Raw genomic sequence first — 15844 nt, 5'->3', positions numbered from 1 at the left:
TAAATTTTAGCATGAATTTTAATCAATATTGGTCAGTGACTGAAGTGGGAAGTCGTGATTTATGAAATTATCTCTGGTCTCTACTCTCCCACTCCCTGCACTTCTCCCAACATTCAGGAGCTGGCACACAGTCCCTGCCTTTTTTTCATGTTACTCATCTACTATTCCTTTAACTGCTTGCATCAAAATGTTAGCCTTTGCTTTCTGCTTATCCTCAGATGTCTGGACAAATGCTTTTTGTGTGATCTGTAGAAGCTGGGTTATTCCCTGCTCATGCCAATTTTCTGTCTTTTGTAATTTTCTCTTAATGTCTGGGGCTGAGTTGGTAACAAAACCTGTTAGTACCAATTGTTCCCCTGCTGGGGATTCTATGTCAAGACCCCCATATTGTATATATATATGGTCCCAAAAATTGGTCTAACTGTTCAGCACATCCCTGGGGATCTTCTATCAGGGAGGTCAGTTCTTTCTTAAAGTTACACACTTCAGTACTGGTCAGGGGCACATTTACGAAACCGAGACCCTCTCCCATGGGAACTTCCCGCAGTGGTCTCATCCAATTGGTTTCTGGCTTATTAGGTCTGGGTTCCTGCTCCCTGGGAAATGAATCAAAGGGTTCTGCCCTTTCTTCCTGAAGAGTCTCACGCTGTTCTGAATTAAAGTTACCTCTCTCTCCTGCCAACAGAGGTGGTAATCGAGTGCTTTGTGAGCAAGTTATCATACCACTCCTGCTCTCTTCTCTCTTCTCTAGTGGTGGGGGAGGTGGGGAAGGTGCAGAAGGGTAGGTCATAGGAGGGGAAGGAAAGATAGGAGCCGGCATAGGAGGAACATAAGGTGGAGGGAGGGAATGTAACACATCCCAACCCTGTGATTCAGGGACAAAAGGTTCCTCCTCTCTCTTATCCCTGAATTCTTTCTCATTCAAAACCAGCTGTTCAATGGATCCCTTGAGCCAGCAGGCTGCATATTCCCTGCTCTCAACATTGTCTTTCTGGTTTTGATAGAGCCATAGGTTCAAAGCTTTACACATCCATTCATCCTCGGATCCGAATTTTGGCCAGTACACGGAGCTCCCTTTAACCGGGTATTTAACCCATTCATTACAACAATACCTGACCATCGTCAGTTTGTCTTTACCGCGGGTCTTTCCTGTGCCCCACTCAGATAACATCAACCCAAGCGGGCTGTACGTAGCTATCTGGTGGTCACGTCCTGTGTCAGGACTCTCATCTTTACTGCCCGCCATTCCCATGCTTAGGAACAAGTAAAATACTCTTACCGAGTTCTAGCAGTACTGCTCTAGCGCGCGTCCTTCCGCCGTTTGTTCTCAATGCCTCTTCTCGGATATCACTCGCTTCTTCCACTGACCAGCCACCCGTCGCCCGTGAGTCCAGCTGAATCAGCCGGGGTGCACCTACTCTCGTCGTCGGGGCACTCTGTCAGTGGAGGGAGTGTGATCCCGGACGAGCCCCCATTTGTTAGAAATTAAAGTACCTTTAAAGAAATTGCTCGAGACAAAAATTGAGAACAAAGAACATTTATTACTACATGTAGAGCTCGTCGAAAGAACCAAAGACTTGTTGATCCAAACCAAGGCTTTTATTAGCAAAAGACCGGAGCTCTTCACAGGTGGCCGACCAGTCCGGAATGATCCGACCTGGCTAGGGACACAACCCTTTAAGGCCCAAACAATAGGTGTGGCTTAGCTCTCAGCCAATCGCTGTAAGCACAGTCTAGATACAGTAACTATATACACTATGTACATTGGTGATAGATCTGTACTATCACATTCACCCCTTCTTGGAGAATTGACCCGGGAAAAAAAAAACAAAAACGAGGGAGAGAATGAAAAGGAAGGGGTAGGTCAAGGACTGTAGCGGTCAGGGGGTCTGACCATCCGGCGTGACCGCCGTGGTGCCGGGATTGGGGTCGCTGGAGTGGTGTCACCAGCGGGCTCATCGGGTGCGACTGCTCCGTCACTCAATTCCCCAGTCGTTTTGTCGGCAGGGTGGCCTGAGTCATTGGGGTGCTGTTGGTCCTTCTGTTGCGGCACGGGGCCTGGAGCATAAGGAGTTGGGGGGTTTGCTGGGTCTACCGCGTCCTGAGCTAGGTCCCGCACCGAAACAGTGTCCTCCCGCCCGTCTGGGAACTCCACGTATGCGTAATGTGGGTTCGCGTGGAGTAGAGTCACTCGGTCGACCAAGGGGTCGTTCTTTGAGTGCCGGACGTGGCGTCGCAAAAGGACGGGGCCAGGGACGGTGAGCCATGCCGGTACAGTGGTTCCCGATTCGGATTTCCTCGGGAAAAGGAACATCCTTTCGTGGGGGGTGGCATTTGTTGCAGTACATAGGAGGGAGCGGATGGAGTGTAAGGCACTAGTGAGAACCTCCTGCCAGTGAGAGGTGGGGAGACCTTTAGACCGGAGAGCCAGTGTAACCGCTCTCCATATGGTGGCATTCTCCCTCTCGACCTGGCCATTACCGCGTGGGTTATAGCTCGTGGTCCTGCTTGAAGCAATACCACACTCCAGAAGGTACTGTTGCAGCTCTGCACTCATGAATGAGGACCCCCTATCACTGTGGATGGAATTGGGGTACCCGAAGATGGTGAAAATACTGTGAAGGGCCTGTATCACTGAGGTGGCAGTGGTGTCTGGGCAGGCCACAGCGAATGGGAAGCGGGAGTATTCGTCGATGGCCGTAAGGATGTAGGTATTACGGTTGGTCGACGGTAGGGGTCCCTTAAAGTCTACGCTAAGACGCTCGAAGGGGCGGGTGGCTTTGATGACGTGGGAGTTATCCGGACGGAAGAAGTGGGGCTTGCATTCGGCGCACACCGAACAGGCTCGGGTCATGGAGCGGATCTCCTCAACTGTGTAGGGTAAGTTGCGCGCCTTGACAAAGTGAGCAAACCTAGTGACCCCTGGATGACAGAGCGCCTCATGGAGTTTCCGTAGTCTGTCCATCTGTATGCTGGCGCACGTCCCCCTGGAGAGCGCGTCAGGCGGGTCGTTGAGCTTACCAGGCCGGTACAGGATGTCATAGTTAAAGGTGGAGAGTTCGATTCTCCATCTGGCGATTTTGTCGTTTTTTATCTTACCACGCTGGGTGTTGCTGAACATGAAGGAGACCGCGCGTTGATCAGTCAACAGTGTAAAGCGCCTCCCAGCGAGGTAATGTCTCCAACGACGTACCGCTTCAACTATGGCCTGGGCCTCCTTCTCGATCGAGGAGTGTCTACTCTCCGGACCCTGGAGGGTTCTGGAGAAGAAGGCTACAGGCCGACCGGCCTGGTTCAAGGTGGCTGCCAGGGCGAAGTCGGATGCATCGCTCTCGACTTGAAACGGGACAGACTCATCGATCGCGTGCAGCGTCGCAGCAGCGATGTCAGATTTGATTCGATCGAAAGCCGCTGTGGCTTCGGTCGAGAGGGGAAAAGAGGTGGTCTTGATAAGAGGACGTGCCTTGTCGGCGTAGTTTGGAACCCATTGGGCGTAATAAGAGAAAAGGCCCAGGCAGCGTTTGAGAGCTTTCTGGGTATGTGGGGGGGGTAAGTCCATTAAGGGACGCATGCGGTCAGGATCTGGCATGACTATCCCGTTTTCCACCACACAACCTAGAATAGCGAGTCGTGTGGTCCGGAAAACACACTTGTCCAAATTGTAAGTCAGGTTTAGCTGACGGGCAGTTTGAAGAAATTTGTCTAGGTTGGCGTCATGGTCCTGCATGTCGTGGCCACAGATGGTGATATTGTCCAGATACGGGAAGGTAGCGGTTAGCCCGTTCTGGTCCACCATCCTGTCCATTTCCCGCTGGAAGACCGCGACACCATTTGTGACCCCGAATGGTACCCTGAGAAATTGATATAGCCGCCCATTCGCTTCAAAGGCCGTGAATGGTCGGTCCTCGCAGCGGATCGGGAGCTGGTGGTAGGCCGAACGTAGGTCAATAGTGGAGAAAATGCGGTACTGGGCGATCTGGTTCACCACAACCGTGATGCGTGGCAGGGGGTACGCATCCAGGAGTGTGAAGCGGTTAATGGTCTGGCTATAGTCGACCACCATCCGTAGTTTTTCCCCATTCTTGACAACCACCACCTGGGCTCTCCAGGGGCTTGAACTGGGTTCGATGATGCCCTCATCCAGCAATCTACGCACCTCACTCCTAATGAATTGCCTGTTTTCGTAACTATATTGCCGACTTTTGGTGGCCACAGGCTTCCAGCCAGGGGTGAGGTTTGCGAAGAGTGCTGGCGGGGCAATCCGGAGTGTGGAAAGGCCGCAGGATTGGCCCCGGGGCACGGGGGCGGGTTGCTCGGGTGCTTCGGGAGTGGGGCGATGGCAGACCGAGAGGGGGGCGTGGGGTCCCCCAAAGTGTAGGGACACCGTTTGGAACTGACACTGGAAGTCTAATCCCAGCAACACTGGGGCGCACAATTGGGGAAGGACGAATAATTTAAAGTGGGTGACCGTCACGCCCTGTACTTCCAGCGTGGCGATGCAATACCCCTTTATCCCAGTCGAGTGCGACCTCGTCGCTAATGAGATCCTCTGGGTAGTGGGGATAATGTCAAGTCCCCAACGGAGGGCCAGATCTGGCTGGATAAAACTGTCAGTTGACCCAGAGTCAAATAAGCAATTGGTGTAGTGTCCATGCACTTTAATCAGTTCCATTGCTCTGGTGAGGGGATGAGAGCATTGCTGGTTTAATGTTATTGAAGCAGTTGACAGGCGAGTTTTGCGCGATGACGTCACGCAACGGGATGACGTCACACAACGGGATGACGTCACGCAACGGGATGACGTAGTCAACGCTCGAGGAGAAGGTTGGAGAACCTCCCGGAAGTGCTGTTGTGGCAGGTGAATGGTAAGTAGTGGGGTTTGTAGTTGCTCGTGATCGGTGGTCGGGCCCTGGCGGTCATCAGCGATGGACGCTAGGGTGAGCACCTGGTTGGCCGCGGGGGTGGCTGCGGCGGCGGTAGCGTCGGCCCCGGGGATGTCTGTGGCGGCAGCAGCAGCGGCGGTAGCGTCGGCCCCGGGGGTGTCCGTGGCGGCGGCAGCAGCGGCTGTAGCGTCGGCCCCGGAGGTGTCCGTGGCGGCGGCAGCAGCGGCGGTAGCGTCGGCCCCGGGGGTGTCTGTGGCGGCGGCGGCAGCAGCGGCGATAGCGTCGGCCCCGGGGGTGGCTGTGGCGGCGGCAGCAGCGGCGGTAGCGTCGGCCCCGGGGGCGTCCGTGGCGGCGGCAGCAGCGGCGGTAGCGTCGGCCCCGGGGGTGGCTGTGGCGGCGGCAGCAGCGGCGGTAGTGTCAAGTGTTCCGCACGGGGGCGAGAGGCAGGCCATCACCATGGTTGCGACGGTGGGTTGCCCCTTCCGGGTTCGGCGTCTCCGTGACGTCAGGCGTTGCCGTGCAGGGGAGCCCTCGCTCTCATTGGACGAGAGCTCTGGGGAAGAAGAGTTTGAATGGGATAGTGGCAGTTGAGCTTCACACGAGGCACTGTGTTTGCTGGCGGCCATTTTAGACCTACAGACTGCAGCAAAGTGGCCCTTTTTAAGGCACTTCTGGCACCTGGCTTTTCTTGCTGGGCACTGGGACCTGCTGTGCTTGTCCCTCCCGCAGAAATAACATTTCGGGTTCGCACGGGGCAGGGTAGCAGCAGCCGACAGGCCGTCAGGGGTAGGGTAGAAGGGCACTTTACTCACATCAGAACGAGGGGTCCAGTCCCTAGAGATCTCGGTGGACTTTAAGGCTGCATCCTCCATTGTGATTGCAATCCGGGCCACGTCCTCTAGTTTTTCTACCCCTTGTTCGAGCAAACGCAGCCTCACTTCGTTTGATCGGAGCCCGGCCACATAGGCATCCCGGACGAGGTCGCTAGTGATCTCGGCAGCAGTTTTGTCCACACAGTTACAGTCCTTGCCCAATGCCTTTAATACTTGTAAATATGCTCTGCTGGACTCACCGGGCTGTTGCTTCCTCGACGCAAGCACGAGCCGGGCATGAACTCTGTTCACCGGTTGATCATACAGTCCTTTCAGTACCTTTATGGCTGCGGTGTAAGTGGTCTCATCCTGGATGTTCTCGTAGACTCTCAAGGACACCATAGACAGCAATGCTGTTAGACGCTGGTTATCCTCCTCTACCTGAATGAATCTCAGGAAGTTTTCAAAGTTCAGCAGCCAGAAGTTAAAGGCTTTGAAGGCTGTAGCTGACTGTGGGTCGATATCAAGTTTTTCTGGCCGAGTTAAACGCTCCATCCCTTTCAAAAAAAATTCTTTTTGCTAATAAAATTGTAGAGCTCGTCGAAAGAACCAAAGACTTGTTGATCCAAACCAAGGCTTTTATTAGCAAAAGACCGGAGCTCTTCACAGGTGGCCGACCAGTCCGGAATGATCCGACCTGGCTAGGGACACAACCCTTTAAGGCCCAAACAATAGGTGTGGCTTAGCTCTCAGCCAATCGCTGTAAGCACAGTCTAGATACAGTAACTATATACACTATGTACATTGGTGATAGATCTGTACTATCACACTACAACAATGCAAAGTTGGGTGCTTCCCCTTACCCTGGGAATACACACACATACTGGGGCTCACCCAACTTTTATACTGTTGATTTCAGTGTTGGAATACCCTCCCCCTTACATTCTTCTGCCTCCTGCTGGAGAGGTTTGGCATTAGGCAATCCTGCCTGCCTACGTGCAATTTCAGAATACTTGGAGGACCAGGGGGGGTATCCTGTCGGTGTCCCTTCATGTTATTGTCCTTATTCACACCTTCCTGATTCTCAGGGCTACAGTCTCTTGATATGCAGAGTTGACTCATTCTATCTAGGGTTGGCTAATTTCATATGTATAAATCTGTGTATGGTTAGCTAATTAGAAATGTATGACTTGGTACTTCTGTCCAGGGCTAGGAGACCCTTATCTGATCCAGACTACCTCAACTTCCTACATTCTATTGTACCTTACCATTCCTTATCTTAGTCCTATGGTCTTGTCACAAAGACTAGAAGATTCTTATGTTAATCGTGCTGACTCTGCTTTCCTGCATCCTAAGCCCCAAGCTTATCCTGTTTGAACTGGTTACAGCCATTTTACTGATGAACTTTAGTTTCTTCCATGTTCATAATTTTAGATCAATTTTCCCATCTCTCACAATACCTACCGGACATTTATAAGTCAGTCTCTCAGATACAATTGAGGCCAATAAGCCTGAACCTTTGTTTTTTTTCAAAGCCCAACCTTCACGTGGGAGATTTCTCCTCTTAATAACCAGTTTAGGGCAGAAAACTCAGGTCCTCAATTGTTTATAGACCACCTTCTCACTCTATTGGACTTTGCAACGACACAATAAAGACTTTTAAACTCTAGTAGTTTCTTGCGAAGCACTTAATAAATGTCATTCAAACACCTTAAGGACTTTTATCTTGTCTGTAATCACTTACGTGTTACAATCCTGGCATGCGACCTTCAATTGTGGTCGTCTAATTTGTCCGATCTCCAGTTCTTACTGACAATCATAAAGATTTAAAAAAAAAGAGAATTTTGTTAAAACAGGCTTCTCTGGACCTTTTTATCAGCCGGCTGAGATGATTGTCAGAAAAAACAGAAACCGTCGTCCAGTGTTCACTCACCCATCACGTCGGGGTCACCAAATTGTTAGGTCTGCTTTGTTCATGAATGAGTGAGACAAACACCAGGCTGAGTCGAAATCAGGGTTCTTTGTTCTTTATTACCGGATTGTAACACTTGCGACTAACAAAGTTAGTCGGAGAATGCATTCTGCCGTTATCAGCAAAATGGTGATTTTTTATACCCTTGGATACATGCTTAGAACATCATCATATCATTACTTGTCCAATGACTAAAACTGTTGCTATCCTTTCCCTGCTAGCTTCCTGCCTCTCAATCCATCAATGTCTCTCTTATCTTGTAAGTACAAGGATGCATTTACATCTTGTTACAGCCCTGTACATTCCCATCTCATGATGTTTTACCTAACAGGAGTACAAGGACACCTCCCCTTCTTGTTACTGCCCTGTACAGGGTAACTCCCAACACATTCCCATCTCATGATGTTTTACCTTACAGTTTCATAAATGTGCCCCTGACTAGTACGGAGGTGCGTAATTTAAGAGAGAATGCCCAATAAACAGAAAGGAAAGGCTAAGATTTTGATGCAGGCAGTCAAGGAAGTCATGGAGGGACAGCAAGGAAAGGGTAGGGGCTGTGTGCCAGCTCCTGGACATTGGGAGGAGCTCCGGGAGTGGGAGAGTAGAGACCAGAGCAGGGGCAAGGGTAGAGGGGAATTCCGGGAACGACGACCGTTCCCGGGACCCTGTGGTAATCCCGGTAGGAATTGGGAAACAGGAGCATTAGTTAGCTATCATTGTAAAAAGGAGGGACATTTTAAGAGAGAATGCCCAATGCGAGCCAGGGAGACGCGATCTTACGCACTGATGTGTTGGAATATAGGGGTTAATTAATCATAGAAAATATGTAGAATATATGCTTATGTACTATTCAGTTTGTATACACGAATCCAGTACTATGTAACAATTTAATATTTACCTCATGGTGAAGGGAAAGAGTAATGTAAGTAAGGGGCAGCCACAGTATGTAGTAAAGTTGGCTGATTACAGTAGGTTTAGAATTGTCCGCTCCCAAAATACAAAAGAGAGGATATGTATGAAACAATTTAATAGAATGTTAAGGGAAAAGGTGTTGATTAGCACAGGAGACGATGGCCAGACAAGAACAAAGAGAATCCTGTCAGAGACTGTCAGAAACAAAGAGAATGGAATCAGTAAAGAATAATATGGCCAGATGAGAACAAAGAAATAATTAGAAATATCTGGGGTATGAATTGATTTCTGATCAAAACAACAGGATATTCTGACCTTGAGGATTAAGATGGGAGCTCTACACCCCAGATAACTGCAGAGCAGGAAATTACTTGTGATAAATCTTATGCAAGAAATCTAACAAAGGAAGCCAACTTTTGTTCTGTATGATAAGGTTGAGCTATATAAACTGTAGAGACTGGACAGTAGAGGTCAGTCTTGGGGAATAGCTCACTGTGCAGGTGACCTATGAACTAACGACTGAACCAGAGCTCTGTTAAGCTTTATTCTTGTGCTTGTAATAAACTGATTGTTGAACCGAATACCTTCTCCTATCACTTCATTTAACGAACACGCTGGACTCAGACGACACATAGACTAAATTAAGGGTAGGGTAAAGCCAGAGTCCGACAGATAGAAGCAGATTATGAATAGGGGGGCCACGGTTCTCAGTCAATACACACCGTGGGGCTGCACAGAGAACCATTGGTAAATTTAAGCATAGAACCCCACAGTGACAAGATTACCTTTTTAGTAGATTCTGGGGCAGCCCGGTCTAGTATTTTACAACCACCCGAGGGTGTTAAGATAGAGGGGACAGTGATGATTTCGGGAGTAGGAGGAAGAGATTTTACGGTCCCTGTATTAGGGGATGTAAGAATACAAATGGGAGAGAAGATAGTAACGGAGGACATTCTACTGGTTCCCCAAGCTGGAGTTTGTTTGTTTGGACGAGATTTACAGGACCAATTGGCTATCGGCACCAGACCACAGGAATCAGGTATTGGGGTTCAGTTGTATGTATTAACCGAGGAGGATTGGGAACTAATAAATCCTGGAGAATGGGTAAAAAGAGGCAATAGAGGAGTGTTAGATATTCCTCCCTTGCAAGTTACTTTAAAAGATCCTGAGCAAGTAATTAGGCGAAAATAGTATCCAATTCCTATAGCTGGCCGAAAGGGGCTGCAGCCAGTAATTGACCAGTTGGTGAAAGATGGTATGTCACCTTTTACTACCACTACCCCTGAGGCGAACGACCAGTACATACCCAAATATTTAAAGGGACTTTCTGCCTCTCTATACAAATTAAAACGGAAGAGTTTATTAGCTCAAAACCCACCCCTGGAGCATCCTATTCATTTTATTAAATCTGGTAATTGGGTATATGTAAAAGCATGGCAAGATCACCAACTAAAACCTGTCTGGGATGGCCCCTATTGTATACTTTTGATTACAGACACTGCCGTGCAAACGAAAGGGATGGAGCCACATCCAACGAATTAAACGAGCTCCTGAACCACAGACTAACGACATTGATAATCTACCCTCCACCTGACGTGCAGTCCTTCATCCCTCTGATCTGAAAGTTACACTACGCCGGGAAAAAGTGCTGTAATGTTGTTTGTATCATTTGCTGTTTTGTTTACTTGTTGGTTCCCAATTTTTGGGAAATCACCAAATTGCTCAAATGTATTAAGTCTTCCTGGAATAGGGGCAGCAGAGGTGACAATTATTTACCTTTAGAATGCAGACAGGGCACAGGTATAGAGTATAGTCATAGTGGGGTACCTTATTTAGTATGGGTTAATATAGGATCCCAACATGGACCAGGGGAACAGAACGGCCCTAGGGGAGTAGACTTGGTTTGTATTCCGGCCTCTACAGATATTAAAAAGAGGAGTTTTAAAGAGATAGCACAAAGAAGATGGTGGGACAATGACAGACAGAATGTTAGTCAGGATTGTACATGTAGCAGAGATAGAGTGAATACATATGCTAATGTTCACAGACAGGCTGCAACTCACAGATTCAGTGATACTTATGCTAATGCTTGCAGACAAGCTGCAACTCACAGGTTAAGTGACAAGAAACACCCCTCCCCAACTTGGTCTCCTGTAAATCATCCTTTGGGTCACACAGACATTCGGAAAGTTAAGAACTACCACTGTAAGGGGAGTTCCAGTTGTAAACGACGTAAGCTGCTCCAGAACACCACAGCTGCTTGGCATTTAAATCGTTTAATCAGACTCCAGCCTTGGAGATCATCACCGAACAGACAGTGATGGCCCTGAATTTATGGGCTGAAAAAAGACGACAGATATGAGCCACAGTTCAACAAAACCGCCTGGCTCTTGATTACTCGTTGGCTGCTGAAGGCAGCGTTTGTGAAAGACTGGTTAATGACAATGCTCACAACGGTCAGGCGGTTAAAGACATTTCTTCAGGAGTTCGAAAATCTTCCCATGCCCAGGTTCAGACTTGGCAACCTTGGTCCGGTGTGGGATGGACTAGACTTTTATTGGTAACTGGAGTCTGATACCCACAGCCCTTATAGCAGCTGGACTCGCTATTTTGGCCATTATGGTGCTCCCCTGCCTAAAGACTTGTGTGTAGTATTTAATTCAACAGACCCCTCATCAGATCACTATAACCCAAAGGATGTATGTTTCCCAAATTCTGTCTGATGATACTGAGACTGCAGTTCGTTTACTGACTCGCTGGGAAAAAGACCAAGTTTACAAGTAATACATTCCAGTTGAGAATTCACGAAGCGTAGCTAAAAGAAAAGTGAGGATTGTGAGAGATGAGTAAAACTAATATGAAAATATGAAAGATGAAAACTAGTATGGATATATGTGTAATAAATAAAGCCAGTAGGAATAGGATAAGGATAGTTAATAGAAAGTAGGAAGTAAAGTTAGTCTGAATAAGATAAGGGTCTTCTAGCCTTTTAGACAGAATTAGCAAGTTCTGCATATAAGAAGTTAGTAACCCCTGAGAGTCGGGAAGGTGTGAACAAGGACAATGACATGATGGGACAGGATCCGCCTTCGTCCTCCAAGTTCACAGAAACAGCATGTAGGCAGACAGGATTGCCTAATGTTAAACTCATCCAGGAGGCAAAAGAATGTAAGGGGGAGGGTACCTCTACACTGAAATAAACTATATAAAAGTTGGGTGAGCCCCAGTGTGTGTGTGTATTCCCAGGGTAAGGGGAAGCACCCAACTTTGCATTGTTGTATAATAAATGTTCTTTGTTCTCAATTTTTGTCTCGAGCAAATTCTGTGAAGGTACTTCTGTTTCTCACAGTATTATTTAGTGCTGCGAAATAACCAAGAGCGAGTTTGTTGTGGATTTGTAATGGGAAAAGGCAGAGTGGCTCCATTAAAGCCAGTCACCATACCTTGAATGTAATTGACTGTTGCTACTGTATTGAACAAAATGGACAATATGTTAAGAAGAGAATTATAAATGGAGTTAGCAAATTCTCATTTTGGTCTGATAGAACATCAGTGCTTAAATACATTAATTACAAAACCACGGGGTTTCGTACCTTTGTGACTAACAGAATTAATGAGATCAAGATATTCTTTGTGACAGCGTGGAATTCCTCTGACTGAATGATCTGGTTTCCACAAATGTTCTATAGGGTTAGTAGGTTAATTAGTCACATTGGTGTAACAGGGTGACACATACTTGTGGGCCTGAAGCCATCCTATGTCTGAATTTAGTGAGACAGCCTCTCCTGTTTCCTTGGACAGAGAATTACATGGATTCACTCATCAAGGAGAAGCAGTACCTCCTATCTCAGTTTATATCTCCTTTGCCAATCACCACCACCTTGTATCTTCAGGCTCTTTCCCCAAGTTCTTGCTGCTTTCCAGAATATCCTCAGAACCTATCTCCTCTCGCAGCACCTCACCTTCCAACACCTTCCTCCTGCCAGTGAACCAGCAGTAGATCCAACATCCGGCTTTCCCTCAGATCCTAAAGGATTTAAACATTTCAACCAGCCTGGCTCCGGAGACTGAATCAAAGATGTTGCTGAATTACTGGATGGTCCTCCACCTCAATAAATTGAACCATGGACCCACTCTAATTCATTTCAACTTTGCCAAATGAAGGTTTACTTCATCCCTGAAAATGGGTTGCATTAATTTTCTGAGAATGGAAATCACACTCTCAGATTTTGCTTTACTCGGTATGGACATTCCTCATCCAACAAACCACAGGGTGTTCTCACCCCCCACCCCTACTCCTCCATCCCCATTGACTACAGCCAGACAAGAGCAAAAACATGATGCCAGAGCCTTCATGCTCTCCTCCCCTTCTCCCTTTAACAGCCTGGAATAGATTTCCTCCAGTGCAGGACCTGGTCCATTTCTACAGGAGCTGAACTCACTGATACCCTCTCTCCTCCAATGTTTATCCGATCCAATAACTCACCCCCATCATCCACATGAAGGCATCGGCTTCACCCCTTGTTCCATGGGGACAATGTTGCCCTCACTTCCTGCTTTCACATTCTCCTTCCGTCTCCAGCTGCACATTTATAAATTTAGAAATCATCATTTTTGTATTTTGTGTACATTTTATTTGCTTTTCAGTAATCTTCAAACAACCACTTGCATCTAGTTTCCTGATTAAATTAAATCATCCCCACACACTCTCCACAATTCTGTGCTTTCTACTGTGTTAAACGGCAGCGGGAACTGCACCGGATCGGCACCGATTCCCCGTCCGCAGTGACCAGGACAGAGAGAGCAACTTCCGACTGGTGGAGCGAGGCGCTGTGATTTGTTCGCTCGGGTATACAACCAGAATGAGTCACCGCAAAATACATCACCAATGACAATCCTTCCCGTCTCCAATCCCTCATTAGGGTGGGGTGACGGGGCTGCCTATTTAACCTGCGCTCTCAGATGTTTGTGGTATTTCAGTGTTTGAAGGTGATTGAGAAAATGCCTGAGCAGCAGAAACCAGCTCCCAAGAAGGGCGCCAAGAAAGCCTTGGCCAAACCAGCAGGCAAGGCCGGCAAGAAGCGCAGGAGGGTGAGGAAGGAGAGTTACTCCATCTACATCTACAAGGTGATGAAGCAGGTTCAGCCCGACACCGGGATCTCCTCCAAGGCCATGAGCATCATGAACTCGTTCATTAACGATATTTTCGTGTGCATCGTGGGCAAGGCTTCCCACCTGGCCTATTACAACAAGAGGTCAACCATCAGCTCCTGGGAGATCCAGACCGCCGTGCACCTGTTGCTACCCGGGGAATTGGCCAAGCATGTCGTGTCGGAAGGGACAAAGGTGGTGACCAAGTACACCAGCTCCAAGTAAAGCTCCACAGAGAACTGACCAGACAGACAGACAGAAAACCCAACGGCTCTTTTAAGAGCCACTCACAGTCTCACTGAAAGTGTTGTACCACAGTTTCGATAATAATTTCATCACGATTGATTAGCCTGCGATTTCTGCTTCACGTATTTATTCTCACACAGTTTGTGTTGATCCAACTTTGCGGTTTCGGTGCTGCATGTTCCTGGTGTCGCTGTTGAATTCTGCCCCTTAAAGGGCCATGGAAACGTTTTATTCTCATCTGTTTATCACGGTCATTAAATATTTTTACAAATTATTATTGTGGGCATAATACAAGCGTTTTCACTATTTAATTGCTACTGTGGGTACGTTCTATGATCTGAACCCCCGCATGTTGTAACTGCCCCGAACGCCATCACCACCCCAGATCAGTCTGTTCACAGTGTTTTCCCGGAGGAACATTTACTGCTGAGAATCGTTTCCTTTCCCGCATCTGTTTCTTCTTGAAATAAATCGGGTAACTCTGTTCACAGCGATTCTCAGGACATGAATACACACGATGTAAATGTGTCGTGATTGAGTGATCGCTGATGAGCAGAAATCACACCAACAATCAGATTCACAACAAGTTGTTTTCAGACTCTGCGATTGGGGAAATGAGCTGCCACCTGTTCATTGGTTGCTCTCGGAATGGGGACTTTGCTCAGCCAATGACAGTGCGCACTGAAGGTCTAATCATCAGGCTCCCTTTCCATTCCTCCAAAAGGTAAAAAGGTACATGAGGGGTGACTGTGACCTCAGCTCTTTATTGGTAGTGAATGAGTTGGTGAAATTGTGGAGATGAGTAGACGAGGGAAATCTGGTGGTAAAGCTCGGTCCAAGGCCAAGTCTCGCTCGTCCCGGGCCAGACTGCAGTTCCCTGTGGGCCATGTTCACAGGCTCCTGAGAAAGGGCAACTATGCTGAGCAGGTGGGCACCAGAGCCCCAGTCTATCTGGCTGCTGTGCTTGAGTACCTGACGGCTGAAATCCTCGACCTGGCCGGTAACGTGGCCCGGGACAACAAGAAGAACCGCATCATCCCCAGACACATGCAGCTGGCCATTCGTAATGATGAGGAGTTCAACAAGCTGCTGGGAGGGGTGACCATTGCCCAGAGCGGGGTGCTACCCAATATCCAGGCCGTGTTGTTGCCCAAGAAAACCGGTAGAGCTAATAAGTGAAGCAGCACGAAGTGAACCCAGTGACTCAAAGGCTCTTTTCAGAGCTACTCACAGTGTCTAGAAGGGCTGACCGGGGTGGGGAGACCACGGGGAAAGGACTGTATGAAAAAATCATAATAAATACATTTGGGCGGGGAGGTGGGGTGTGGCGAGACGGCGTAGAAAGAAGATGTGCAGTTCCACCTCTCCCCAGTTGAACTAATAAATGCCCGAATTTAAAAGTTGTGAAAGTGGTTAAAAATAGTTTTTACAGGTGTCTGAATAGTTGAGAATCAAAATGACTACAAATGTGAAGAAATCCAAGAAGAAATTGCCTCATAAAAGTGTGGATGAACTGAGGCCTACTTACCAAGCTGAAGCCACAGAGTCATCTGCAGGAGCCTCCAAACCTCAATGTATTCCAGGCTGGCTGAGTATAACTCTGGTCCTGACCTTGAGATCACAAGATGGTGTCAGCATTGTTTTGGACTCGGCAGTCTCTGACTCGAGTGCCTGTGAAGCCATGCGCGCAGGTGGCTCAGCCGAGTGAGGACAGTTGCACGAGCCAGTTGTGGTGACTGGTGGTCTAGGGGCACGCAGTGCTGTGTCGGAGGACACGCCTGCACAGCCAGTTACACTGCCGGGCATGCGCGGTGCGTCATGCATCTGGGAGCTTTTAGATAAAGTGTGGGCTGCGGGAGGATCTGGAT

General features: G+C 48.2%; 2 protein-coding genes across 2 annotated transcripts; both read left to right on the top strand.

The window, feature by feature from the left end:
• Positions 1 to 13580: 13580 nt before the first annotated feature.
• LOC138762907 (histone H2B 1/2-like) lies at positions 13581 to 13955 on the top strand. Its single transcript, XM_069936417.1, has one exon. The coding sequence runs from the start codon at positions 13581 to 13583 to the stop codon at positions 13953 to 13955; it is 375 nt and encodes a 124-aa protein (XP_069792518.1).
• An 819-nt stretch (positions 13956 to 14774) lies between these two features.
• On the top strand, positions 14775 to 15155 carry LOC138765507 (histone H2AX-like). Its single transcript, XM_069942535.1, has one exon. The coding sequence runs from the start codon at positions 14775 to 14777 to the stop codon at positions 15153 to 15155; it is 381 nt and encodes a 126-aa protein (XP_069798636.1).
• The last annotated feature ends 689 nt before the right edge of the window (positions 15156 to 15844 follow it).

The sequence above is a fragment of the Narcine bancroftii genome, chromosome 5 (genome assembly GCF_036971445.1).
Source record: "Narcine bancroftii isolate sNarBan1 chromosome 5, sNarBan1.hap1, whole genome shotgun sequence".
Lineage (NCBI taxonomy): Eukaryota > Metazoa > Chordata > Chondrichthyes > Torpediniformes > Narcinidae > Narcine > Narcine bancroftii.
The sequence above is the reverse complement of the archived record's forward strand: the minus strand, read 5'-3'. Positions and strand labels throughout refer to the sequence as shown.

Excerpts from the sequence above, each read along its gene's own strand:
- LOC138762907 (XM_069936417.1), top strand. The coding sequence starts at position 13,581 with ATGCCTGAGCAGCAGAAACCAGCTCCCAAGAAGGGCGCCAAGAAAGCC.
- LOC138765507 (XM_069942535.1), top strand. The coding sequence starts at position 14,775 with ATGAGTAGACGAGGGAAATCTGGTGGTAAAGCTCGGTCCAAGGCCAAG.